This window comes from Carassius carassius, chromosome 16 (assembly GCF_963082965.1).
Source record: "Carassius carassius chromosome 16, fCarCar2.1, whole genome shotgun sequence".
NCBI classification, from domain to species: Eukaryota; Metazoa; Chordata; class Actinopteri; order Cypriniformes; family Cyprinidae; genus Carassius; species Carassius carassius.
Window position 1 is genome coordinate 12,849,177 of NC_081770.1, and position 25,638 is coordinate 12,874,814.

General features: G+C 37.1%; 2 protein-coding genes and 1 long non-coding RNA gene across 4 annotated transcripts in view; 1 reads left to right on the forward strand and 2 right to left on the reverse strand.

Moving 5' to 3' along the window:
* Positions 1 to 5,068, reverse strand: part of LOC132159593 (uncharacterized) — a 200,473-nt gene extending 195,405 nt beyond the window's left edge. The window contains exon 1 of the long non-coding RNA XR_009437883.1: positions 4,994 to 5,068. This is a non-coding gene — a long non-coding RNA (uncharacterized LOC132159593). The remainder of the gene's footprint in view (positions 1 to 4,993) is intronic.
* The window catches only part of LOC132159554 (uncharacterized), a 1,375,546-nt gene that overhangs the window by 368,107 nt on the left and 981,801 nt on the right, over positions 1 to 25,638 (forward strand). The gene's annotated exons all lie outside the window — the stretch shown is intronic.
* LOC132159553 (CD48 antigen-like) lies at positions 981 to 2,822 on the reverse strand. 2 transcript variants are annotated; one of them, XM_059569098.1, is made up of 4 exons: positions 2,659 to 2,822; positions 2,273 to 2,578; positions 1,361 to 1,645; positions 981 to 1,235 (listed from the first exon to the last, which is right to left on the reverse strand). In XM_059569098.1, exons 1-4 carry the CDS (start codon positions 2,699 to 2,701, stop codon positions 1,093 to 1,095), a joined length of 777 nt encoding a protein of 258 aa, XP_059425081.1. In that variant the 5' UTR covers positions 2,702 to 2,822; the 3' UTR covers positions 981 to 1,092. The 2 variants fall into 2 exon arrangements, with proteins under 2 accessions (XP_059425081.1, XP_059425080.1); XM_059569097.1 differs by having other exon boundaries at positions 981 to 1,247; positions 2,659 to 2,817.

Below are 25,638 nucleotides of genomic sequence, written 5' to 3' on the forward strand. Positions count from 1 at the left end.
TACCTAATTTATGTACACTTTATACATCCACATATATCATGACTATATTAACATTTTAAATGTTTACAGAAAGGTTTAAACAGTTATAGAATTGTGTGACTGGGTGGCATTTTAAAAACTTGGCTGGGCAGCATTATCTTGTTTTGGTTTATGATTCAATTCAAACAAAACCTTTGTAAATCCAGAAGCATTCACTTTGAATCATAATGACATTTTATTAATTATCAGATGGTCACAGTAAAGGAAGAAAGAAGCAAATAGTATCATGACAATGTGCATCTATTTTATATTTTTTCAAACTGGTGGTGAATTCGTACAACTAACCAAGGGGCAAAAAACAGCAACACTTGTGCAACTGAATTCCTGCACTGATAGGAACAAGACTACACTTCAAAATAAGAGTCCTGAAACACTAAGATGGGGAAATTGAGACAGGAATCATAACAGGAACATGCATAAAATGCTGACAAAGGTTTTGGAAAATAATACAATTAATTAAATGTGTAATTTGATACCAGTCCTATGGCAATGTTTATTTATTTGTTTAATGATGCAAATAAAGCTACTTGGATCAAATATACTTGCTTAGTTATGCAGTCTTTCTTAACATGTAGGTTCAGGAATGTATTTTTTTTATTTTTTTCATCTGTGACAGTCTTGGCACTTTTTTTTCTTTGAGTGTGAGACTAATGTCTCTAATGCTAATGGTGCTATACAATTTGCATTTGATTTTAAATTACTTTCCTTAAAACCATACTCGATTTAGGATCTACTAATAAAATAAATAAATAAAAACAGAATAACCTGCCATTTATCATTGTGGAAAAGCAAATTTATTTAAGCTTTTATTATTTATATAAAAAAAAATACAATTAATAATAATAAAAAAAAAGAGTTTAAAAAAAGCTATTTGTTTTATTGTCATTTAGGCAATATAATACAAAATATAACATTCAATTTTTTTTTATTTTTTTAGAAATGAAAATATAAAAAAATAACTATATTTGCAATGCTTTTAGCCTAACTAGAAACACATCATCAAAGTCTGTGAAAAGGCTTCATTGTTGTTTTGATCCATTCATTATTGATCGATCATCGGTGTCTCTCCTGTTCATCTCTTCTGGATCTGATGTCATAAAGCAGCACAATGAACGCAGCCACAGCAGCCAGACCCACCACAGCAGTGACGACCAATCGGATCACAGGTTCAGTCCCTCCACCATAATGGACTTCATCTGAAGAGGGAACTGATTCACAGAAACAACATTTTCTAACACGGGTAAAAAAATGTACATTAAAATCACACAAATGTACCTGACCAGAGACTGGTTCAGTAAATAAATGATAACTGCTAACAAACCTGAACACAAACGACAGAGATCGGTAATGCAGACGTGTTTGGTCTTGTTGCTGATGGGATTGTTGATCACACAACTGTAGATGTTGTTCTCCTGATAATCCACCTCCAGAGGTAGAGAGAGACTGATGCTGAGATCAGACACACTGATGCTGGACAATAAACTGTTTCCTTTGTACCAGGAGAGAGTCACAGCACTCACATTCACAGCTGAACACAGAAGTGAGCATTTTGAGCCTGATGAACACTGTGAAATGTCACTGGTAACGACAGGAATGGATAGTGGAGCTGCAACACATGAAATAAGATGAAACCTTAGTACATTAAGAGATACAAAAGGAATGTTTTATTCTTGAATGTGGCATAAGTGTTTACTATGACCTCACCAGCACTGCACGTTTTGTAAGTGTCTACACCGGATACAAGCATTATGCTGTCTACATTGGAAACGAAGTGGTGCCTCGGCATATGCACTGTGTATATACAGTATATATAAAGAGAAAGAGAACCATCTCTTTCTCATGGTTTTATAATCTGAAGAACCTTATTTCGCCACAAAGAACATTTTGTGAAACAGAAAGGTTCTTCAGATGTTAAAGGTTCTTTATTTAACCATTTAGACAAAATGGTTCTTCTATGGTATCATGAAACACCTTTATATTTAAGAGTCTATATATAATAGAAAAGGCTGGTTGCAATAATGTGCATTCAAGTGTGCACAGGTGATGCCTCTATAAATAATAATAATAAGAAATACAGTTTTAAAAATTCTAAACGGTTTTAACAGTAAATTTGGACCATATCTGAAATGTATCTGTAAATTAAAATATTAAAACAATCCTGAAATATTACCGTTAAGAGAATGACATAATAGCCTACTGTTTACATTAGGAATATGGAGAGGACTCTACTCACCATAAACAGTTACACTGAATCTCTTGACAGACTCCCTATTACTAGTAATACTCAATTCATATACTCCAGTGTCTGTTACTCTGCTGTCTTTGATTGTGAGAGATCCGTTTCTGTCCAGCATCAGTCTGTCTTTGAATCTCGTATAATCATGATAGGTGAGGTTGCCCATAATAACTTTAGAGATCAGAATGCCATTAAACCTCCACTCGATCTCACTCCTCAGCTCTATTTCTGAAGCGTTAGAGTCTAGAGTGACAGAATCTCCTACCATCACTGACACTCCATGCGACTCGACATCAAACACACCTGCAGAACAAAATTAAACGACGTAAATATTTAAACCTTATAATATATAAATAAATAAAATAAAAATATTTATAACTTACCAACTAGGCACAACAAAAAGAACAAATCAAGTGTCCGAATCATTTTCGTAAAGCCTCAGAAAACTGAAACTCGTGTGTCATTATTTAAGGTCACTAAAATGTTGCGTAACATTGAAACCCCACAGAACTCTGACAGTCTGTGCAGTGCGCGCGCCTGACCTCGCCCAGACGGCAACACGTGGTGATGTATGCATCTGTTCAAACAATAGAGGTTTAGAGAGGCTGGTCCGGTGGTGCTTTCGGAAGTAGGCTTTTGCCAAGTTCGGGTTTATTTATTTATTTATTTATTTAATAAAATTTTGCCGAGTTGTGACTAGAGACAGCAAAAGTAAATTAAATTTGCTACCTATACGATTGTGTTTTGTTACCCCCACCCATTACAATAATTTAAATACAGTATTTATTGTTTTTCAGCGTGACAAAAATTCCCCAAAACTGATGTGCGCATGTAGTCGCACCTGTCCCATGATCCAGCCTTAACCGTTTTATCTCGGAATTGGGCTGCTTGTAAAACAGGTTGACATTTTGACGAATTTTATGTAGCCTAATGTATGCGTTATGAATGAATGCTGAATAAATAACAAACACACCACTGGCGTGATTCAGCGTGAAGCAGATTGACACAGCGAACTGATTCTTTTGATGATTGATTCTGAACTGATTCTGTGCTAATGTTATAAGCCCACGCCCAATCATAATATTAGTACAATTTATTAATGATAATTTAGTAAATAAAATGACCAACATGATGACCTTTCACCTGACGGCGACGACCTCATCCGCCTGGGATGATTCCTCACGCTGCACGCGCATTTTTTTTTAATTGCTAGAGGATTTTTTCAGCAGCGTGGCAGCTGGTAAGTGGTGTTTCATTCTCAGTGAAGTGATTATGGTGTTTATTTACTTATTATTATTTTACAAGAACGATGTGATGTGAGAACATGCAGATATGTTGTTTATAGCCTGCAGTGTAGAAGTAACACTAGCATGCTGTTTTGAGGGAGAAAAGACAAAACGGTCTGGTCTTTTTTATGTTATTTGACTAAACTTTGATTATATTACAGTACTTTTTTTATTTTATTTTTAACAGGTAGAGTGACTTAAAAATAATTATCACAACACTGGTAAGGCTTATTCAGATTTTCTCATTCTCTGAATTATCATTATAAAAATAAAAACAATTCAGAAATGAATTAAAATATAATTATATTTTAAATGTGACGAATATATATATATATATATATATATATATATATATATATATATATATATATATATATATATATATTTTTTTTTTTTTTCTACAATAGCAACAGTGTTACCACTTTAGCCTGTAAATCTCTCTGGAAATAAATGTAAAAATATCAATGTCAATAAAAAATATAATATACCTGACATCAAAGTGCAGTGTGAAGGATATGAATAACAAATGTAGCCTGTCATTAGTTTACATTGCAAAGGTGTTCAATTTTAGACAACAACAACTACAACAGTAATAATAATATTAATCACAATATCAGTTTTTTTATGTTTTGTATCAATATAGTAGTCATGGTTAAAATAATAGATTAATGCTGAAATAATAATTTGAGCCTTGTTCCTAGATGGACAGAGAGTGGAAAGTAATAGATCAAATGAGGAGATGGAGATAGAGGAAGAAAAAGAGGGAAATGTAGAGGCACAAGTGACAGACAGAGAGCAGGGAACAGCAAGCCATGAGACAGAGGCTGGTGAGAAAGAGGAAAATGTAGAGGCACAAGTGTTTTCTATAGTTTTACTATAACCGCTGTTCTTAAATATTCTGTAGAACAGAGAAGAAAAAGTCAGGTTGGGACAATTTAAGATATTTCAGTTTCTAATACCAGAGCTATTATTATTTTAAACTTAAAATTGTCTTCTCTATTGTTTCTTTTTCAAAACATAATCATCCATATCGATATGCGAATCAGCAAGGAATGTGTCACAATATAAAACTGTATTGATATTTTGAACAGCGCCATTTAAAGCCTTGTTCCATGTGCCACTTTTATACTTTGAGCACCTGCCCCTCCAAAGGTCTCTGCACGGCCCTGTTCAGAGGGAGTGTCAGTCACATTAAAAAAAGTTAACAGCTTAAGTCATTTGTGGATTAATGCTTATTGGAGACGCGAAACCGTTTCAAACGATTCAGTTCGATTTGGTGAACTGTTTCAAGAAGAACGTGAACTGGATATCACAAACTGCTTTGTTTTGAACTCTCTCACAACAGACACAAGAGAATACAATGCTGAAGAAAGTCATAGTTTTTGCTATTCGTGGACCAAAATGTATTTTTGATGCTTCAAAAAATTCTAACTGACTGTCTGATGTCACATGGACTACTTTAAAGATGTTTTTATTACCTTTCTGGACATGGACAGTATACTGTGCACAATAGCCACGTTTCCACTGTCGAGCTTAACCCGGGCGTGCTAGTGCATGCCAGGGCCATTCGCGTTTCCACTGTCACTTCCGGGGCTTGATCGTGCCTTGTCGGGGCTTCCTCGGGGCCAACGGCCAGAGTTTTTTTGGCCCGACCAAAACCTTGGGCAAAAAGCGGGCCAGCTGGGGCTAGAAGAGTGGTTATGAACAAAGGCGGAGTTTCTCTGTGTCTGGAGAGCTCAGCGCTGTGGATCATTTCAGAAAGATAACAGCTTTAACACCGGTATTAAAGACTTTTTAAAATAAGTTGAGCTCAAAACTCACTCTTAGTCAGCAGCAAGTGTTTGAAATAACTTGATCCGATGTGGATTACAATCACTGTACAAGGCAGAAATATTTATAAGCAATGTAAAAGACGTGCACGCTAAACATTAACCTTACCATAGTAAACGGTTAATATGACCACTTGAAGAAATCAGACGTCAGCTTCTTATTCTCTATCACAATTGTGTATTTATTTAGTAAATTATATTATCTGTCATAAGTCTTGTCTCGAGAGTTTAGATCCACGTAGCCTATCATAAAAATATAATAATGTTTTATGTTCGGGAGCTTTTATAAAAATAGAGATATCATTCATTCTACATGTGACGTATAGGCTACTGCTACAAATAAACAGAAACAGACTCTACTGAATAAGCAGGCTATTTTCATAAGTGTTAAAAATAAGTAAAATAGAAATACATTTATTTCTGTGTTTATTAATTTTGAGTCCTGATTAATTAATCCATTATGCTCAATGTATCACGTGTTCTATAGTAGGCTAAAACATTGATGCTTTTGAATTTGAATATTTAACAAAGCATGCAAACAAACGGCCGCTTTTATCATGTTCGTTTTGTGATCGCACATTTTCCAGTGACTTATTTCTTAGTTTTCTGATAACTTCTCTTTGTTGGTGAAATTATGGGGTTGTATGACGTTGTTCCCAAGAAAAATCCTTCATATGTCTTGCATATCTGCATAACATGCTCTACAGTTTCCTCTACTGAACAGACATCACATAGACCTGTGTCATGTTTCCCTATTATGTGTAAAGTGTGATTTAGATTTGAATGTCCTGTTTGTAAATGTGTGAAAATAACTTGTTCTTTTCTCCTTAAGTTGTGAATCATTTTGCTTTTCTTTATGGTTTTTTGAACCTTGTAATAGTGTCGACCTGTATGACATGAGTTCCAAACTGTCTGCCATTTCCTATCGCATGCTTCTGAAATTAATTGTTTTCCTTCTGATCTACTGAGGGCAATGTTTATGTTTGGTTCTTTCATTTTAATTGATTCTTTGGCAATCTTGTGTGCTGGTACCCACATAAATGTAATTATTATTCTCATCTGGCGTAAACCGTATAACCTAATCATGATTTCAGTTAAAATGTCAGTTCTATTTGTTTCCAATGATTGTAAGCTCAAAAGGACTGCCATTGAATCAGAACATATTATTACTTTATCAGTTATTTGGGTGGTGTTGGCGCAGTGGATAAGACACATGCCTTTGGTGCGAGAGACCCGGGTTCGAGTACACTGTGAGACACCAATGTGTCCTTGAGCAAGACACTTAACCCCTAGTTGCTCGAGACCCCTAGTATGCCTCTGACATATATAGCAATTGTTAGTCGCTTTGGATAAAAGTGTCAGCTAAATGAATAAATGTAAATAAATGAATAAATGTTATCAGGTCTAACTTCATACACCCACTCATTGAAATAGCTATCATCTCAGCTGTATATATACTGATGCACCATCTGTTATCCTTTCAGCCTTCCTCACCTAAAAATCTGGAACATAAAATGCAGCCCCTGAACTTCCAGTCTCTTTACTCTTTGACCCATCTGTATAAATCTGAAGAAACGAGTAGTATGATTTATATATATATATATATGTATATATATATATATATATATACTCATATACATATGTAATTAAACTAACTGCTTCAGTCATTTCCCTTCTGTTTTTGTAATTATGTAATTTTATGTCTATTTCCGGTTGATCTATTATCAGGGGGGTGGAATTGGGGATACTACCACTATTGGAGCAAATGATATTGACTCTAGCCCAGCTTCATTAACCCACTCCTTTATTTTCCATGCAAAGCCTTTACCAGTTGCATTTAAAATTTCCCAGCAATTGTCCGGCATTTGCCTGATGATGCTGATTATCCATCTTCACACACCTGCCACAGCTGCCAGAGTTGCATTGGAGTGATGTCAACTCCCCCCTTGGACTGATTGGCTATGGGGAGCAGCTGTCAATCTAGAACTTGTGGCCCAATGGTGACGCTGAAGCCTGCCCTGATTTACATTAGACTCTAACTGCAACATTTAGAAACATAAGCGCAGAACGTGGAAACAAGAGCAAAAGGGAAAATACCATAAGCACGTAAAAATAAATAAATTAATAATAATAACATATGAACAGGAAACCTGATTTTGTGTGCAATTTGGAAAATTTTAATTCATGTTTTAGTTTTGTGCAATATAATTTAAAATGTGTTTACATTTTTGATTCACGCTTATTATTTTTCGATCCATTACCGCATTGTTTTTTATTTTTATTTTAAAAATTGCATTTGTTTTTTTCGGTTTTGTGCGTTATTATTTTACATGTATTTTTAAATTTTTTATTTATTCTTATTATTTTTCGATGTGTGACTGCAATGCGTTTGGCGGGATTCTGATCCCATACGAGATGTTTGTCCACTCAACAGAAGCCACATTCGTTTGGGTTGTTTACTGCCTCTACACTGACCTGAAATAAGCTCAGGCAGCAGCAGGTTTCACTTTGACTCAGAAACTCAGCTGCTAGAGCCTCAAGAGCATACAGTGGAAGCAATGTTTTATCTTGCAAGAGAGAAAAAAAAAGATCTTCATTTGACTGTTTTTATTCCACAGTAAAGCTATTTAGAGGGAAGTCATGTGATAAGAAAATAAGCCCTTTATATTAGGCATACAACATCAGGGGGAAAAAAATAAATTAATTAAAAGTTACTTTTTTTATTTTATTTTTTACTTTTTTTTAAATTCTATATTTCAATTCTCATTTAACTTTTTCATAATTTTGAAATTCAATATTCCAAACAAACCAGGACTGTAATTATGTTCAGAATTAATGTTTTAATATTAAGATTCTGTACTCACTAAATCTAAATCTAAGTGATTAAATGTTCTCTGATCTCTGATCTAAAGCTAATGTTTGCAGATAGTCTCAGTCCTTGTGGTTTATTTTGAGCATCTTCTGTTAACTGTGGTCAAAGACCCTGTAATGGGAACAACAGCATTAACAAAACCTTTCCATTATTCCAAACCTATCCAGCCAAAATGCTTTAGCAATGTATATTAGTATGTAGACACACCTCAGGAAAAAGAGCTTTGTGTTGTCATTTACATTTCTCAGTTCATACTGGCTGAACTTTATGTCTGTAACGCTTTGAGTTCCAGTAAAAACCACATCCTGTCGAGAGTTTATCAGAATCTGTCTCAGCAGACACAAAATGACCCTTAATGTTCTGTGCACAGTTTAATGCAAATTTGTATTTCGAATATTTTAGAATTCTGAGTTTGTATTCACTTCATGCTAGTATTTAGTTCAGTATTTGCATGAAATTCTGCACTCTTTTTTTCTAATAATACATTACTTTTTGAAGGAAACTGAACATGGCTTGAGACATTTTTTTGTGGAATTGTGTGCAGTTTTGTCATTTTTGTTGTGCCTAATTATTATATTTCATTATTGTAAATCATATGTAACTACATTTAGTAACTGCACTGCATTCAAACATCTCAGATTGCAGGGTGTGAAACAAATAACGCTCCTAGCTCCCTCTAGTGACTAAACAAGAAAACAGATCTGTTGACATTTATCTGCTATTCCTACAGAAAGGTATTGGTCCCAAAAGAGGGGTGTTGTGGTGTAATTTGTATTACACCACAATAATACAAGTGTATAATTTGAAGGACCCTCGCCCCGAATTTATTTATTTGATGGTGTTTTACTAGTATTATGAATTTTATACTTCATTGCATTGTTTTAGAAATTAACCTATTAATTAATTAAATTAATTAATTTTAGAAATGTCTGTAAAATTAATAGATAATGTTTTTTTTAGTGTGTAAAAAAAGATAAGAAAAAAAACTTCATTAATACAGTCAAAATGTTATTAAGTTTCAATTAAGGCTGTTAATCTAATTAATTACATGATGTGTAGATTAATCTAATTAATTGCAAATTACATTTGGCTTTGAAAATACCCACAAAAGATTATTTAAAGCTATGAGAAAGTATTAAGTAGAGATTACAAGATGTAACTTTAGAAATAAATTATTAATTTGATTCAACATAAAAAGTTTTACACATCAACGTTAAGGCTACAACATAACATAAATGGAACATTATTATTTTTTTTGGGTGAACTTTAACTTTTTTTCCCCCCTTTTTATATTTAAATGAATAAATGAAATAACACAATGATACTCTAAATAAGAAACTAAAATTGGTCTTTATGAGTAATTCATTCCATTTGATTGATTATGGATCCATGACTATGGAGATTACCCTATTTTTTTAATGTAATGTAATTGTTTTTTGTGATTTTCGGTCTTTATTTTTATAGGAAATTGAAGTGTAGATGGGATCGAGGAAAGTAGGGTTGAGATTGTGACATGATCCACGAAAGATGACAGATTCTTCCATAAGTGATAATTATAGAACATGGTGCCCTCAGGTACAGATCATTTTCACACATCTGAGAAAGGGACACTCAATACTAAGTGGTTTTGGTTTAAGCTAAGAAGGCCAGGAAGCAGGAAACACATAGTAGGTACATTCTAATACAAACCGAAAGGACTGAATGTAGGAGTCCCAGGATGTCAGAAATGTAAATATCCAGCAGCAAGGACATAAATAAATGCAGTGTTAACATTTATTATGGTAAATAGAACAGGGTTGAGAAATATACGTAGGCTAGCAGAATATCCACGATCCAGCAGGTGGCAGTACGCACCTGTTCAGCTTGTTTGAAACCCGCCACGAAGAAGACGAAAACGAAAGTAGCCTAACCGCAAATAATTAACGGAGATAAAAAGTGAAAATTTTGCTTTTTGAATTAGATCCATACCATATCCCAGAAAACATTTAACAGATATACATTTAACGCAGACCCTACCAATTTGAAAACTCGTGGATATAAATGTATATAATGCAGCAAATAAATCTATGCAGCGAGAGACCACCTCGCGCTCAAACTGCAGTAATTTTGAAGTATCGCATCAGAATCGAGTGATGAACACTGAATTTCACTGAATTTTTACGCTCGTTTGAGGTGATTTTTGACTTGTGCGAAAAAGACTTAAGATATGGAAATGCATTTTGCGAATAAATTCCTCCAAGCGCATCAAATAAGTGATGTGAGCATGTTGCTCTTTTGTTGATTCTGTTTGCATGCATTGTCCTAATTTGTAAGTCGCTTTGTATACAAGCGTCTGCTAAATGACTAAATGTAAATATATTTATGTGTGGTTGGGTTTTTTTCCCATGAAATTGTGAAAAAAAAAATATCTGCAGTTGTTTGTAATGAAAACAGGTAACCTGTTTTTCTAATAGGCCTAGAATAAAATAAGTATTGATAAGGTATAATAAGGTATGGTGCGGTACAGAAGGGATGAAAGGGGCTTTTCAGCGCCGCCCACAAATTCAAAACGAATATAAGCATAATCTTTTTTTTTTTACCCATAAACAAGAATACGAAAAATCCATCTTAACTTTTCATTTTTTTCGTTTCTTAAACAAAACCAAAAAACGAAAATCAAACGTTTCTCGTTTCTCTTTGTTTCTTTTTAAGTAGAAAATCAAATGACCAAAAGATACACAGACCCATCTGTAAGTGGGTGGCGCTATTTTAGTTTGTTATCTGCCTTTGGAAGAAAGGAGGAGAAATCAGGTGTGGTGGTGCTTCACGCTCCTGTCCAGTTGGTGGCAAATTAAATCTGTTTAGAAAACTTTGATTTTGATTTAAAAAAAAAAATGTTTAAGGATCGCATGTTTTAACAGCGATTGCAAATCGAAAGTGTTTCAAAGATTTCTGGATTCTATTCCTGTTGATCAAGATCGTCTGTTCTGCTGTAACTGTACGTTTGAATACTTCCAGGTTTACAGTTATTTGAGGTAATGCAATTTCATATATGTATGAACGATTTAACTATGTTACAAATTTAGGTTCTGCGGAAGCTTAACAAATGACCTTTCTATTTTTGTTTTTTCAACATGATTGAAATAAATGTTTTATTTTATGAACTAAAATACTTGAAATCTACATAAAAAGAACGCAGAATGCAAAATGTATATGACCATGAGAATCATAAACCTAGAATATACAAACCTGAAACAACAGAATTCTTTAATTTGAGTATTCATATGTTTTTGTGTGTGTGCGTGTGCATTTCGCGGAAGTTTAATAAATGACCAAGAAGCAGCTGTTGTATTTATGGCAAATAATATCACAAAACCTATGGTGACCCTTCTGACCAAAATTAAACCATCACAGAAATTTGAATGATTTCCACTACAAATGCCATTACAAACATCACAAACCATCAACTTTTAACCATTTAAAACCATTAGATAATGGTTTACTGTAGTGTGTTTTGGGACATATTACATAAGGATTTAGTAACTATTTAGTAGAGACCAAAATGCGCTATTACAGTTTCCATTAAAACCAATACAATTTTCCTTATAATCAGTAAAACCATTACAAATTATGTGGTGCTTTCTATTTTCTTTTTTCCCACAGATGATTGAAATAAATGCATTATTGTATGAACTAAAATACTTGAAATCTACATAAAAAGAATGCAGAATGCAAAATGTATATTACCATGATAATCATAAACCTAGAATATGCAAACCTGAAACAACAGAATTCTGTAATTTGAGTATTCATATGTTTTTGTGTGTGTGCGTGTGCATGTCTATCATGTTAATCATACTAATCACCTTAGGCTACTTTATTTACTCTATTTTCTAATACAATATCTCTCAAATGTAACCCGTTGTAAAATCGTTGCTGTCTCTTTATGAATTAATGTAGTAGCCTATTTATGCCAGAAAATGCGGAGTTATAAATAGCAGTGGATGCTTGTACCTGGGTTTTAACTATAGTGCTACAGGCTACATGCTGTGCATATTGAGAGAGGCGGGCAGAGGTAACCTGATGTAATTGTTAGCTTTTTTTCCTTTTAGCTTTTCCCAACTGCCTTTATCTTCACGTCTTTTGCTTGCCATCACTAGCCCACATTCCTTCTCGTCAGTTTTGGGCTCTTATCAGGGTTGCCAGGTTTTCACAAAATAACCCACCCAATCGGTACTCAAAACTATCCCTATCCCAATTCGAGTGGGTTCCCCTTTAACAATAGCTTCTGGGGATAAAATACACGTACATGTTTTGGTGGGGTTCCCCTTGCAAAACTTTCATTTTCAGTGGCTAAATATCACGTTATTGAGGTTGTTTTTCAACCCGCTGACATGAAAAACAACCCTGGCAACAGGTAAAACCATGGTAAAACGTCATCTTTTCTTTGATGGTGAACAAGCCAGGCCGACGACTTCCCCATAACGTCCAGATGTTAAGATTTAAGTTAAGAAAGTAAATTGTGAAATAATAGTCAAAGTGAGAAGGACTGATGCAATAATTTTCATAAAAAACTGATAAAGAGAGAGGCCTGTGTTGTAAGGAGTGATTGGAATGTTCTGAAGTTATTTTTACACCAATTTAATAACAGTAAGTGTCAGTATATTTGTAGAATAGGCTATTTTATTTTCATATTGCTTGTTGGTAACGCAACATTCATAATTAGTTCATATTTTTAATTATGTATTCCTCTGAACTATCATGATATTCATCTCAGTAATGTCACATTGTCATGTCCAGGTCATGATGAGCCTCTGATCGTCTTCAGTGACACAAAAATCCCAGAGTTGAGCTGTTCAGCTGCAATATGTCTCAGGAGCGAGGAAAGATCTCTCTGTCTGAGATGAGTCTCTCACAGAAACAGAGGTAAGACTGCTTTATAGCCAGTACCAGGGTTAATAGCTAACTATCATGCAGTTATTCTACCATAGCTGCAGATTTAAAAAAACAAATAATAATAAAAATCTGAATCTGAATCTAGTTTGTGTCTATAGATTAAGTCAGTTTAGAAGAGACTAAGTTAAACATGTAAGGATATGGTTGGTAGGAAAATCACTTGTTTAGAGTCCAGTCGAGGAATGCAGTAAAAAAAAAAAGTTTTTTTTTTTGGCGGAAAAGCAGTTTATATTGTGGCAGAACAAAAAATTACAAAATACAAGAACAAAAAAACATAATAATTCAAAAGCTAGATTGCAAACTATAAGTGGTAGGGATTAAACTGTCACCAAACAAAAGCACAACACAAGGCAAACAAGCAGGGGATCAAGGATCATCTCTCTTTCATTTCAGTGTGCTTTTAAATGCTGATGGGAAACTTGAAACTTGATTGGCAGCGGAGAAGTTGGCAATCATGCCGGTTTAATAAAGACTGCCAGCATCCCGAACCAACTGGAACTCAGAAAGGGTGAGCCTAATAAGAAAAATTTCAGAAAGTGAGGGAAAGAGAGAGACATGCAGGCATGTAACACCTAAACATTATAATTTAAGACCCCTAAGACATTTTAATTCCACTGAATCTCTGTGGAGTGATACAATTAAGTTATTTTGATTTACATTGAATCAAACACAGGAGATAAGAAATGTGTCCAAATGTATTACAGAATTTTGTTGAATTTCTCTTCCTATGGTTAAGATGAGAATAATAAAGCACGGTCATTGTTGAAGATCGAATGTGGTTAACTCCCATTTGCAACATAATAAATGTTGCCGGTTTTAAATCTCATGTCTTTGTATGAGATTGATGAACTTGTTGTTGTCATAAAATGTTTCTTTCTCTCTTAATTATTTGTGTCATTAGTGCAAGATCAGGCTCACATGTGTCCAGCTCTGTGTCTGTGAAGAGTGACTGTTCAAAAGGAGGCAGTGTATCGAACTTCAGTGAGAAAAAAAACATCATCTACCAAAAGGTATTTTGTTTGTTTCTCCAACATTAGTAGTTTGTCAAAGGTTGGTTAGCAAAGACTATATATTTTTCTAGCTGTTCAGTAGGCTTTGGAACAGTGGAGAATCTGAAATCTGAGTTTCAAACTGTATGCAAGTTGGATTTTTCTGACCAAAACAGCACTGTGAATGTCTATGACAGTGCACTGCAGATTTATAGCCAAAATAATTCTCAATTCTGTGGAGGACAAGATAGCGAGACCATGTGCAGATGTCAGACATGACAACCTTCTGCAGTAAAGCATTTTTTCTCTGTTCTTTGTGTCATTAGTGTAAGATCAGGCTCAGAAGTGTCCAGTTCTGTGTCTGTGAAGAGTGACCATTCAAATCTTGAACCACCAAACTTCAGTGAGAAAACATCACCGACCAAAAGGTATTTCAAGTCAAGTCACCTTTATTTATATACCGCTTTTAACAATAGAGACTGTAACAAAGCAACTGAACAGCATTAAATACGGAAAATAGTGTGTCAATAAAGCAAAAAGGCAGTAGATCATTGAATTCAATATCATCATCCAGCTCATTTTAGTTTAAATAGTATCTCTACAATCAAGTCAACGATATCGCTGGAAATTAAGTGTCCCCAACTCAGCAAGCCAGAGGCAACAGCGGCAAGGAACCAAAATTCCATCGGTGACAGAATGGAGATAAAAACCTTGGGAGAAACTAGGCTCAGTCTGGGGCCAGTTCTCCTCTGGCCAGATGAAACCAGTAGTTCAATTCCAGGCTGCAGCAAAGTCAGATTGTGCAGAAGAATTATCTGTTTCCTGTGGTCTTGTCCTGGAGGCCGTCTAGAAGAAAGGTCTTGGCTGTCGATCTGTCTCTGGGGCTCATCTAGGTGTCCTGGTTTCTGCTGACATTCAGGGCTGTAGAGGTCCACTCTAGGTGCTGATCCACCATCTGGGTGTGATACGTACTGGATCCAGGTGGTGCCAGTGACCATCTGATCTGGATACAGACTGGATCTGGTGGCTACGGTGACCTCGGAATAAGAGAGAGAGACAGACAAATATTAGCATAGATGGCATTTTTCTAACGTTGTAGCAAGTACATTGTGTGTTATGGGAAATGTTCCTGGTTCCGTTTTTTCTAATTAATTCAGCCTAATATCCTCTAACGGATTTGAGTATTAGAAATGTGTTAGTGTGTTATGTGTAAGCCAGGTTAAAGAGATGTGTCTTTAATCTAGATTTAAACTGACAGAGTGTGTCTGCCTCTCGAACAATGTTAGGTAGGTTATTCCAGAGTTTGGGTGCTAAATAGGAAAAGGATCTGTCACCAGCAGTTGATTTTGATATTCTAGGTATTATCAAATTGCCAGAGTTTTGAGAACGCAGCGGACGTAGAGGACTATAGCGCAATAAGAGCTTGTTCAAATACTGAGGTGCTAAACTGTTCAGGGCTTTATCAGTAATAAGCAAGACTTTAAAATTGACACTATGTTTGATAGGGAGCCAGTGCAGTGTTGACAGAACAGGGCTAATATGGTCATATTTCCTGGCTCTAGTAAGAACTCTAGCTGCTGTATTTTGAACCAGCTGGAGTTTGTTTATTAAGCGTGCAGAACAACAACCCATTAAAGCATTCCTAACTGATGACGAAGAACTGACAGAGCAGCCATCAAGTCTTAGACAGTGTTCTAGGTTATTACATGCAGAGTTCCCAGAAAGCAACATATAGTTGGCCCAGATCCGGCACACATCTGTGGGCTGGATCTGTGCCGAAACTGCTTGCTGTCTGGGTTTTTAGGTCCTATAATTAACACCTCTGTTTTTTCAGATTTCAACAGTAAGAAATCATCCAGTTTTTTTCATATCAACTATGCATTGCGTACATTTTTCAAATTGGAATGTTTCACCGGTCCTCGAAGAAATATAGAGCTGAGTATCATCAGCAAAACAGTGAAAGTTAACACTGTGCTTCCTGATGACATCTCCCAAGAGTAACATGTAAAGCGTGAAAAGTAATGGCCCTAGTACTGAGCCTTGAGGTGCTTCATACTGCACTTGTGATCAAAATGATACCTCTTCATTCACTGCAACGAATTGATGGCGGTCAGATAAGTATGATTTGAACCATGCTAATGCATTTCTACTAATGCCAACAAAGTTTTCTAGTCCATTCAAGAGAATGTTTTGGTCAATAGTGTTGAACGCAGCACTAAGATCCAATAGCACTAATAGAGAGATACAACCACGATCAGATGATAAGAGCAGGTAATTTGTAACTCTAAGGAGAGCAGTCTAAGTACTATGATAAAATCTAAATCATGGCCGGAAATCCTCATAGATGCCATTTTTCTCTAAGAAGGAATATAATTGTGAGGATACTACCTTTTTTAGTATCTTCGACATAAAAGTAAGATTCGAGATCTGTCTGTAATTAACTAGTTCTTTGGGGTCTAGTTGTTTTTTTTTGACGAGAGGCTTAATAACAGCAAGTTTGAAAGTTTTGGGGACATATCCTAATGACAATGACAAATTAATAATAGAAGAAGATCTTTGACTTCTGGAAGCACCTCTTTTAGGAGCTTAGATGGAATAAGGTCTAACATACATGTTGTTGGTTTAGATGATGACAGTTTTCCTTAATCTTCCTTAAGCGTAAAGGAGCAGCTGTATCTAAAAGGCTAGAAAAGAGACAGTCCATAGTTTCTGTTACATCATCAAGTTGTTCTGAGTTTTTGGATGTGCTAAGAAATTGAGATAAATCAGGAAGATTAGCTACAAAGCAGTCTTTTGTGGTAGAAGTGATGGTTCTACCATACTTGTAACAAGGCAAGGCAAGGCAAGTTTATTTATATAGCACATTTCGTACACAATGGTAATTCAAAGTGCTTTACATAAAAGAAAGTAAAATAGTAATGAAGAAAAATAATAACAAGAATAAAACAAGCAATTTTAAAACTTTTAAAATTATTTAAACTGTACTTATTTAAAATGAATTTAAAACAGTTAGAAAATGATTTTACATAAAATAAAATAAAAAAAAACAGTGAAAATATATATTGCAATCAGTTCGGACATTGCACAGTGCTCATTCAATAAATGCACAGCTAAACAGATGAGTTTTAAGTCTTGATTTAAATGTGACTAGTGCTTTAGCACATCTGATCTCTTCTGGAAGCTGATTCCAACTGCAGGCGGCATAGTTACTAAAGGAGGACTCCCCTTGTTTTGTGTGAACCCTTGGTATTTCTAACTGACTCGATCCTAATGATCTGAGTGGTCTGTTAGGCTTATATTCAGTGAGCATATCTGCAATATATTTCGGTCCTAGGTCATTTAGTGACTTATATATGAGTAAAAGTACTTTAAAATCAATCCTAAATGTAACTGGAAGCCAGTGTAAGGACCTGAGGACTGGTGTGATATGCTCAGATTTTCTGGTTCTAGTCAGAATCCTGGCAGCAGCGTTCTGGATGAGCTGCAGCTGTCTAATGGTCTTTTTGGGAAGGCCGGTGAGGAGCCCATTACAATAGTCCACCCTGCTGGTGATGAAGGCATGAACAAGTTTCTCCAAGTCTTGGCTGGAAACAAAAGATCTAATTCTTGCAATGTTTTTTAAATGATAGTATGCTGATTTAGTTACTGCTTTGACATGACTATTGAAACTAAGGTCTGTCTCCAGAATCACACCAAGATTCCTGACTTGATTTTTAGTTGTTTGACCCCTAGAGTTAAGGTATGCATTCACCTTGAACACTTCATCTTTGTTTCCAAATGCAATGACTTCAGTTTTTTCCTTGTTTAACTGAAGAAAGTTCTGGCACATCCAACTATTAATTTCATCAATGCATTGGCAGAGGGAGTCAATTGGGCTGTAGTCATTTGGAGATAAGGCTAGGTAAATCTGGGTATCATCAGCATAGCTGTGATAGGCAATTTGGTTCTTTCTCATTATTTGACTTAGGGGAAGCATATACAGGCTAAACAAGAGCGGTGCAAGAATTGACCCTTGTGGGACTCCGCATGTCATGGACGTCCACTTAGACTTATGCTCTCCTAGACTCACATAATAACCTTTCCCTTCTAAGTATGACCTGAACCATTTGAGTACCATCCCAGAAAGCCCGACCCAGTTTTCCAGTCTCTCTAGTAGTATGTTATGATCGATAGTGTCAAATGCAGCACTGAGATCTAGCAATACCAGCACCGATATTTTGCCAGAGTCACAATTTAAGCGAATACAGGAATACAGGAGAACAGGAAGTAGAATTTACAGTTTTAGATATATGAAGTTTACACAAGACTAGATAATGATCTGTGTTATAAAATCATGTTCCTCTTCGGTAAGCAATAGTCAAAGAGCAAGGCTAAGACGAGACATCTGAAAGATGAATCCAGATCGCGTTTCAGATTGTGTGTTCCTCGCTACATCATGAGTGGGGATACACACAGTCTGTGCGCGGTCTGCCTGGGATCAAAGCACGCTGTTTCGGCTCCTGAGGGAGCCGACTGCCTGCCCTGGTACGAGCCAGTGTGGACGATTCGATCCTGGAGGGCTCTTCTCGAGAGGGAATCTTCGCCAGCGTTCCTCGCGGTGTCAGTCCCGCTTTCGCCGAGGTGGAGCGGCGTCTGCATTCGCTGGGTTCACAGATAGATCTGCTGGAGGGTATGGAGACGGGCGCATCCCTATCTCCTACCTCACCCGCCAGATCTGCCCTATCTCTGGGTTTGGAAGCCCAAGCTGCGGTCCTTCCCCCCGAGTAACAGCCGTGACGCACTGCTTTCCCCGAGGAGATTGAAACGGAGGGTGTCGATGAGCTCGCAGTTGCACAAACATAAGCTGCATAATCATCAGTTGCACAGACATCAGTTGCACAAGCATTAGTTTCACAAGCATATTATGCCTGAACTGTATAACGAGCAGCATTAATGAGGAGTACAGCTCACGCAGTCAGCTCTTGGGAAAAATAAGGGGGCTGACTGTGCTTCTCGCATATCTGGGGACGGGTTGAAGATGGTTCTTCCTGTCTCCACCCGTTTTCCCTAGATCTAGAGTTCGTTCTCGAGGTTCGGAAGCACAGGCAGTGGTTCCTTCCCCCTCTGTGAACTCACAGCTGCAACTATTTATCTCCGAGAAGATTTATACTGTTTGTGTGACTAAGCAGCTCCCCCCCGTATTACATCATTTTCAGTTTTGATGTGAATCTTACCAAACCAGACCGTCTTTACTCATCTGATTGGTTAACTGCATTTAATTCTGAGGAATTAAATTTAGTATTTATCTGACTATGAGAAGTTAGACATGAATTGTATCAATAAGGCAAACCTATATTTTCTTCGTGCGTAGCAGAGCTGAGATGCTCGCCGCCCCTTCGGGGGCCTCTTACACAAGGGGCCAGTCTCGAGAGACTTATTCCTGTAGTAGATTATTTAGCAGCGTGGAAACTACTGGCAAATGTATCTCAGTGGGTCCTGCGCATAGTAGAAAAAGGCTACCGTATTCAGTTCGGCTCTCCACCACTGAGATTCAACGGGGTTATCCTGATGTTAGTCGGCCCCGAGCAGTCTCTGGTTTTGGAACAAGAAGTGAATACCCTATTAAGGAAGGAGGCCATCGAGGTGGTCCCTCCTCAAGACAGGGAGTCCGGGTCTTACAGCCGGTATTTCATATTTCCAAAGAAGGATGGGGGGTTGCGTCCGATTATAGATCTGCGGGCCTTAAATCAGTCAGTTATAATAATAATAATAATAATGAATAATTTCTTACATTTATATATAGTGCTTTTCTAGGTACTCAAAGCACTTTAAATTGTCAGGATGTGTCTCCTCATCCATCACCAGTGTGCAGCATCCACCTGGATGATGCGACGGCAGCCATATTGCACCAGAACACCCACCACACACCAGCTTACTGGTGGAGAGGAGACAGAGTGATGAAGCCAATAAACGGATATGGGGATTGTAAGAAGGTCATGATGGTCAGATGATCAGTAAGCAATAGTCCCAGGAGGTACTGACCAGGCTCAGCCCTGCTTAGCTTCAGTGGGCAACCAGTCTTGGGCTCCAGGGTGATATGGCTGCCGGCGTATGAAGTTCAAAATGCTCACGATCACCCATGTTGTACCTAAAATCAGATCCGAGGACTGGTTTGTCACAATAGATCACAAAGATGCATACTTCCACATCTCCATCCTTCCACAACACAGGATGTTTCTGAGGTTCACTTTCGGGGGCGAAGCTTACCAATACTGAGTACTTCCCTTCGGCCTTGCACTGACACCCCACACGTTCACAAAATATTTAGATGCAGCTCGGTTTCCTCTGCGTATGCAGGGCATCCGCATTCTGAATTATATCGATGATTGGTTGATTTTAGCTCAGTCAGAGCAGATGGCGTTTTGACATCGAGATGTCGTTCTCGCACACATGTGGGAGCTGGGTTTGCGACTGAGCACCAAGAAGAGGGTATTTTCTCCAGTCCAGAGAACCACCGATCTAGGTGTAGTGTGGGATTCGACCACGATGCAGGCACGTTTGTTCCCTGCTCTTATAGAGTCAATTCTCATGTCAGTCAAGAGAGTCAAAGAAGGCCAGTCACTCACTGTCAAACAATATCAGAGATTGTTGGGTCTGATGGTAGCTGCGTCCAATGTGATACCTCTTGGCCTGCTGTACATGAGACCCCTACAGTAGTGGCTCAAGACCATGGGTTTTTCCCTGAGGGGAAATCCACTTTGACTGATCAAGGTCACACGGCGATGCCTACGTGCCTTAGATATGTGGAAGAAACCTTGGTTCCTGAATCAGGGCCAGGTGCTGGGAGTTCCTTGTCACCGGTTAACACTAGCGACGGATGCGTCCCTCACTGGTTGGGGTGCAGTCAAGAGTGGCCATCCTGCCTTTTTTTTCACCTACAGACAGTCCCAAAAACAGAGAAATAACTTAACAACCAAAGGACTGTAACATCCCCATTAGAGTAAACAATTGAACATTGTCAACATTGTGCTGCTTCCATCATGGCTGATGAGAATTTAATAGTGAGGGACTCAACACTGTCTTCTAAATTGAAAAGGGGGCCAAGCTTTCTACCAGTAATGCTTAAATAACTTTACACCATTCCAAGTCAAATTTGATAAAGGGATTCTGCTGCTCATTGTTCTTCTTGAGACATGCACAGAAGTCATGGTTGCTGCCCCTGGAAAGTTGTGTTGCTGGATTGCTTTATTCTGTTTTTGAAATACAGTGACAAGTGGCAATATTGGGTAAGTGGTCATTGGAGAGTGAATCCACGAGTTACTTTATTCAAATTCTGAATTGATTTTAGCCAAGAAATTGTGGAAAGAGCACTCCTCCTAAAACCACAAATAAAGCTGTCACTAATCTTAGTTCATCACGATCTAACAGAGTTCACCAGACAAACATGTAAACAACATTGAAAAGCTTTATTTTCACCACAGGTGGTCTTTTACAAGTTTACTTTTGTTATAATTAATTGAATATTCAATTCAAATCATGTTTATTTGTATAGCGATTTTTACAGTACAAATCGTTACAAAGCAACTTTACAGAAAATTAAGTTTCTACAATATTTAGTAGTAGCTTATAAGTGGTGACTGTCAGTTTGTGCACGGATGACAGGAATTTTCAGAAAAATTAATACTAGACGTAGTCAGCCAGACAATGAACATTATTAACAGCAATTACTGTATTACTGTATATGATGCAGTCACACTTGTAGCAATATTTGTTAGTTATGTTTGTTGATTCAGGGTTAGCATCATCTGGGGTCCTCTGAGGGTCAGCATCATCTCTTCTCTGGTGTTTTGGATCCAGACTGGAGCTTGTGTAAATCCTAGTTACGGCAAAACAGAGAAACAAATAGAGACATCATTAGCATAGCTGCTGTTCCAACAAAGTAAAATTAATTAGTTTAAACATAGCTAAAGAATAAGAATGCGCATTTGATCAGATGCAACTACACACACAAGAGAGAGATATGTTTTTAATCTAGATTTAAATAGAGAGAGTGTGTCTGAACCCCAAACATTATCAGGAAGGCTATTCCAGAGTTTGGGAGCCAAATGTGAAAAAGCTCTACCTCCTTTAGTGGACTTTTCTATCCTAGGAACTACCAAAAGTCCAGTGTTTTGTGACCTTAGGGAGCGTGATGGATTGTAACGTGGTAGAAGGCTAGTTAGCTACGCAGGAGCTAAACCATTTAGGGCCTTATAGGTAAGTAATGATAATTTGTAACTGATACGGAACTTAATATTTTCTTGACCTGGTAAGGACTCTAGCTTCTGAATTTTGGACTACCTGTAGCTTGTTTATTGAAGAAGCAGTACAACCACCTAGAAGTGCATTACAATAGTCCAGTCTAGAGGTCATGAATGCATGAACTAGCTTTTCTGCATCAGAAGCAGGTAACATGTTTCGTAGCTTAGCAATGTTTCTAAGATGGAAGAATGCAGTTTTTGTAACATGGGAAATATGTAACATGGGAAATTTTCAAAACACAAGTTGCTGTCTAATATAACACATAGATTTTTGACTGTAGAGGAAGTAACAGTACATCCGTCTAGTTGCAAATTGTAATCTACAAGATTCTGTGTACTGTTTTTTTTGGTCCAATAATTAATATCTCTGTCTTATCCGAATTTAATTGGAGAAACTAATTGTCTTATCCGAATTTAATTGGAGAAAATTATTGTTCTTCCAATCTTTAAAATTTTTAACACACTCTGTTAGCTTAGAAAATTTAGTAGTGATGAGAAGTTCGATTATTTTCCGCGAACCGGTTCTTTTGGACAGTTCGATTTCAATAAACCGGTTGAAAAAACCGGTTCACCGGTTCTTTTACGCTCGACGTAATGACGTCATTGGCGATGACGTAATGGTGTCACGTCTATCAAACATTCAAATATATAAAGTCAGTAATCATAACTGTAGTCAGTTAAAAACCTCATAATCATGAAAAGTTTACAATTAAGTTTTGCAACAACGCACCCAAATACAGTAACAGCAATAATGTGCATATGAGGATTTAAGTCTTGAAGATATAAAGTAAATAAATTACAACCCGAATTCCGGAAAAGTTGGGACGTTTTTTAAATTTTAATAAAATGAAAACTAAAAGACTTTCAAATCACATGAGCCAATACTTTATTCACAATAGAACATAGATAACATAGCAAATGTTTAAACTGAGAAAGTTTACAATTTTATGCACAAAATGAGCTCATTTCAATTTTGATTTCTCCTACAGGTCTCAAAATAGTTGGGACGGGGCATGTTTACCATGGTGTAGCATCTCCTTTTCTTTTCAAAACAGGTTGAAGACGTCTGGGCATTGAGGCTATGAGTTGCTGGAGTTTTGCTGTTGGAATTTGGTCCCATTCTTGCCTTATATAGATTTCCAGCTGCTGAAGAGTTCGTGGTCGTCTTTGACGTATTTTTCGTTTAATGATGCGCCAAATGTTCTCTATAGGTGAAAGATCTGGACTGCAGGCAGGCCAGGTTAGCACCCAGACTCTTCTACGACGAAGCCATGCTGTTGTTATAGCTGCAGTATGTGGTTTTGCATTGTCCTGCTGAAATAAACAAGGCCTTCCCTGAAATAGACGTTGTTTGGAGGGAAGCATATGTTGCTCTAAAACCTTTATATACCTTTCAGCATTCACAAAGCCTTCCAAAACATGCAAGCTGCCCATACCGTATGCACTTATGCACCCCCATACCATCAGAGATGCTGGCTTTTGAACTGAATGCTGATAACATGCTGGAAGGTCTCCCTCCTCTTTAGCTCGGAGGACACGGCGTCCGTGATTTCCAACAAGAATGTCAAATTTGGACTCGTCTGACCATAAAACACTATTCCACTTTGAAATAGTCCATTTTAAATGAGCCTTGGCCCACAGGACACTGGACCGCTTCTGGACCATGTTCACATATGGCTTCCTTTTTGCATGATAGAGCTTTAGTTGGCATCTGCTGATGGCACGGCGGATTGTGTTTACCGACAGTGGTTTCTGATAGTATTCCTGGGCCCATTTAGTAATGTCATTGACACAATCATGCCGATGAGTGATGCAGTGTCGTCTGAGAGCCCGAAGACCACGGGCATCCAATAAAGGTCTCCGGCCTTGTCCCTTACGCACAGAGATTTCTCCAGTTTCTCTGAATCTTTTGATGATGTTATGCACTGTAGATGATGAGATTTGCAAAGCCTTTGCAATTTGACATTGAGGAACATTGTTTTTAAAGTTTTCCACAATGTTTTTTACGCAGTCTTTCACAGATTGGAGAGCCTTTGCCCATCTTTACTTCTGAGAGACTCTGCTTCTCTAAGACAAAGCTTTTATAGCTAATCATGTTACAGACCTGATATCAATTAACTTAATTAATCACTAGATGTTCTCCCAGCTGAATCTTTTCAAAACTGCTTGCTTTTTTAGCCATTTGTTGCCCCCGTGCCAACTTTTTTGAGACCTGTAGCAGGCATTAAATTTTAAATGAGCTAATTAAGTGGATAAAAGTGTAAAATTTCTCAGTTTAAACATTTGCTACATTATCTATGTTCTATTGTGAATAAAATATTGGCTCATGTGATTTGAAATTCCTTTAGTTTTCATTTTATTAAAATTTTAAAAAACGTCCCAACTTTTCCGGAATTCGGGTTGTAGGTGTCATCAGCGCAGAAACCACTATACATAAACCATTGCGATGTATTTGTTATTAAATGAACTTACGTTTCGCCACATTGCCCCTTCATTCAAGCCCTCGGTTTGCCCGCGCTCATAACATTAGCACAGAATCAGTTCAGAATCAAATACCAAAAGAATCAGTTCGATTCAGACGCGCTGTGAATCAGTCGGCTTCACGCTGAATCACGCATGCGCAGTATCATCAGCTCCTCTGTTCTCAAAACGGACACGTCCGAAAGAAACGGTTTTGGTTCAGTGTACTGATGATCCAAAAACCGATGCAACCGGTTCTTGACTCGAGAACGAGAATCACTCTAACCGGCACGTGCTGCAGTTCAGTGTCATCAGCTGCTCTACTCGTGTTCATGTTCTGTTTACTACAAACTCAATTTGTGAATGTGTCATCATTAACTATAAATACAGTACACATATTTCATAAATCATCCCTTATTCCTATTAAACATAGAGTCTTTAGAGTTCTTAATTATTGTCCAACTTCCCTGAAACCCCCTCTGGCCTATACATAATCTACAATATACAGATTAGAAACATTCATCTTAAAAAAAAATAATAATAATAATAATAATAAAAATGTATATAGATCTTTTATCACACTTTCTGAAATACTTTACACGCATGCGCAGTAGCATCAGTTCATCGGTTCTCAAATCGGACGCGTCCGAAAGAAACGGTTTTCGGTTCAGTGTACTGGTGATCCAAAAACCGATGCAACCGGCTCTTGACTC

What these genes read in the sequence shown, in the direction of transcription:
- LOC132159553 (XM_059569097.1), bottom strand. Translation starts at nt 2,701, where the DNA reads ATGATTCGGACACTTGATTTGTTCTTTTTGTTGTGCCTAGTTG. An exon ending in CTTTTTGTTGTGCCTAGTTG is followed by an intron (nt 2,579 to 2,658) that starts GTAAGTTATAAA and finishes TTTGTTCTGCAG; the next exon opens with GTGTGTTTGATGTCGAGTCG. An exon ending in ATTCAGTGTAACTGTTTATG is followed by an intron (nt 1,646 to 2,272) that starts GTGAGTAGAGTC and finishes CATGTGTTGCAG; the next exon opens with CTCCACTATCCATTCCTGTC.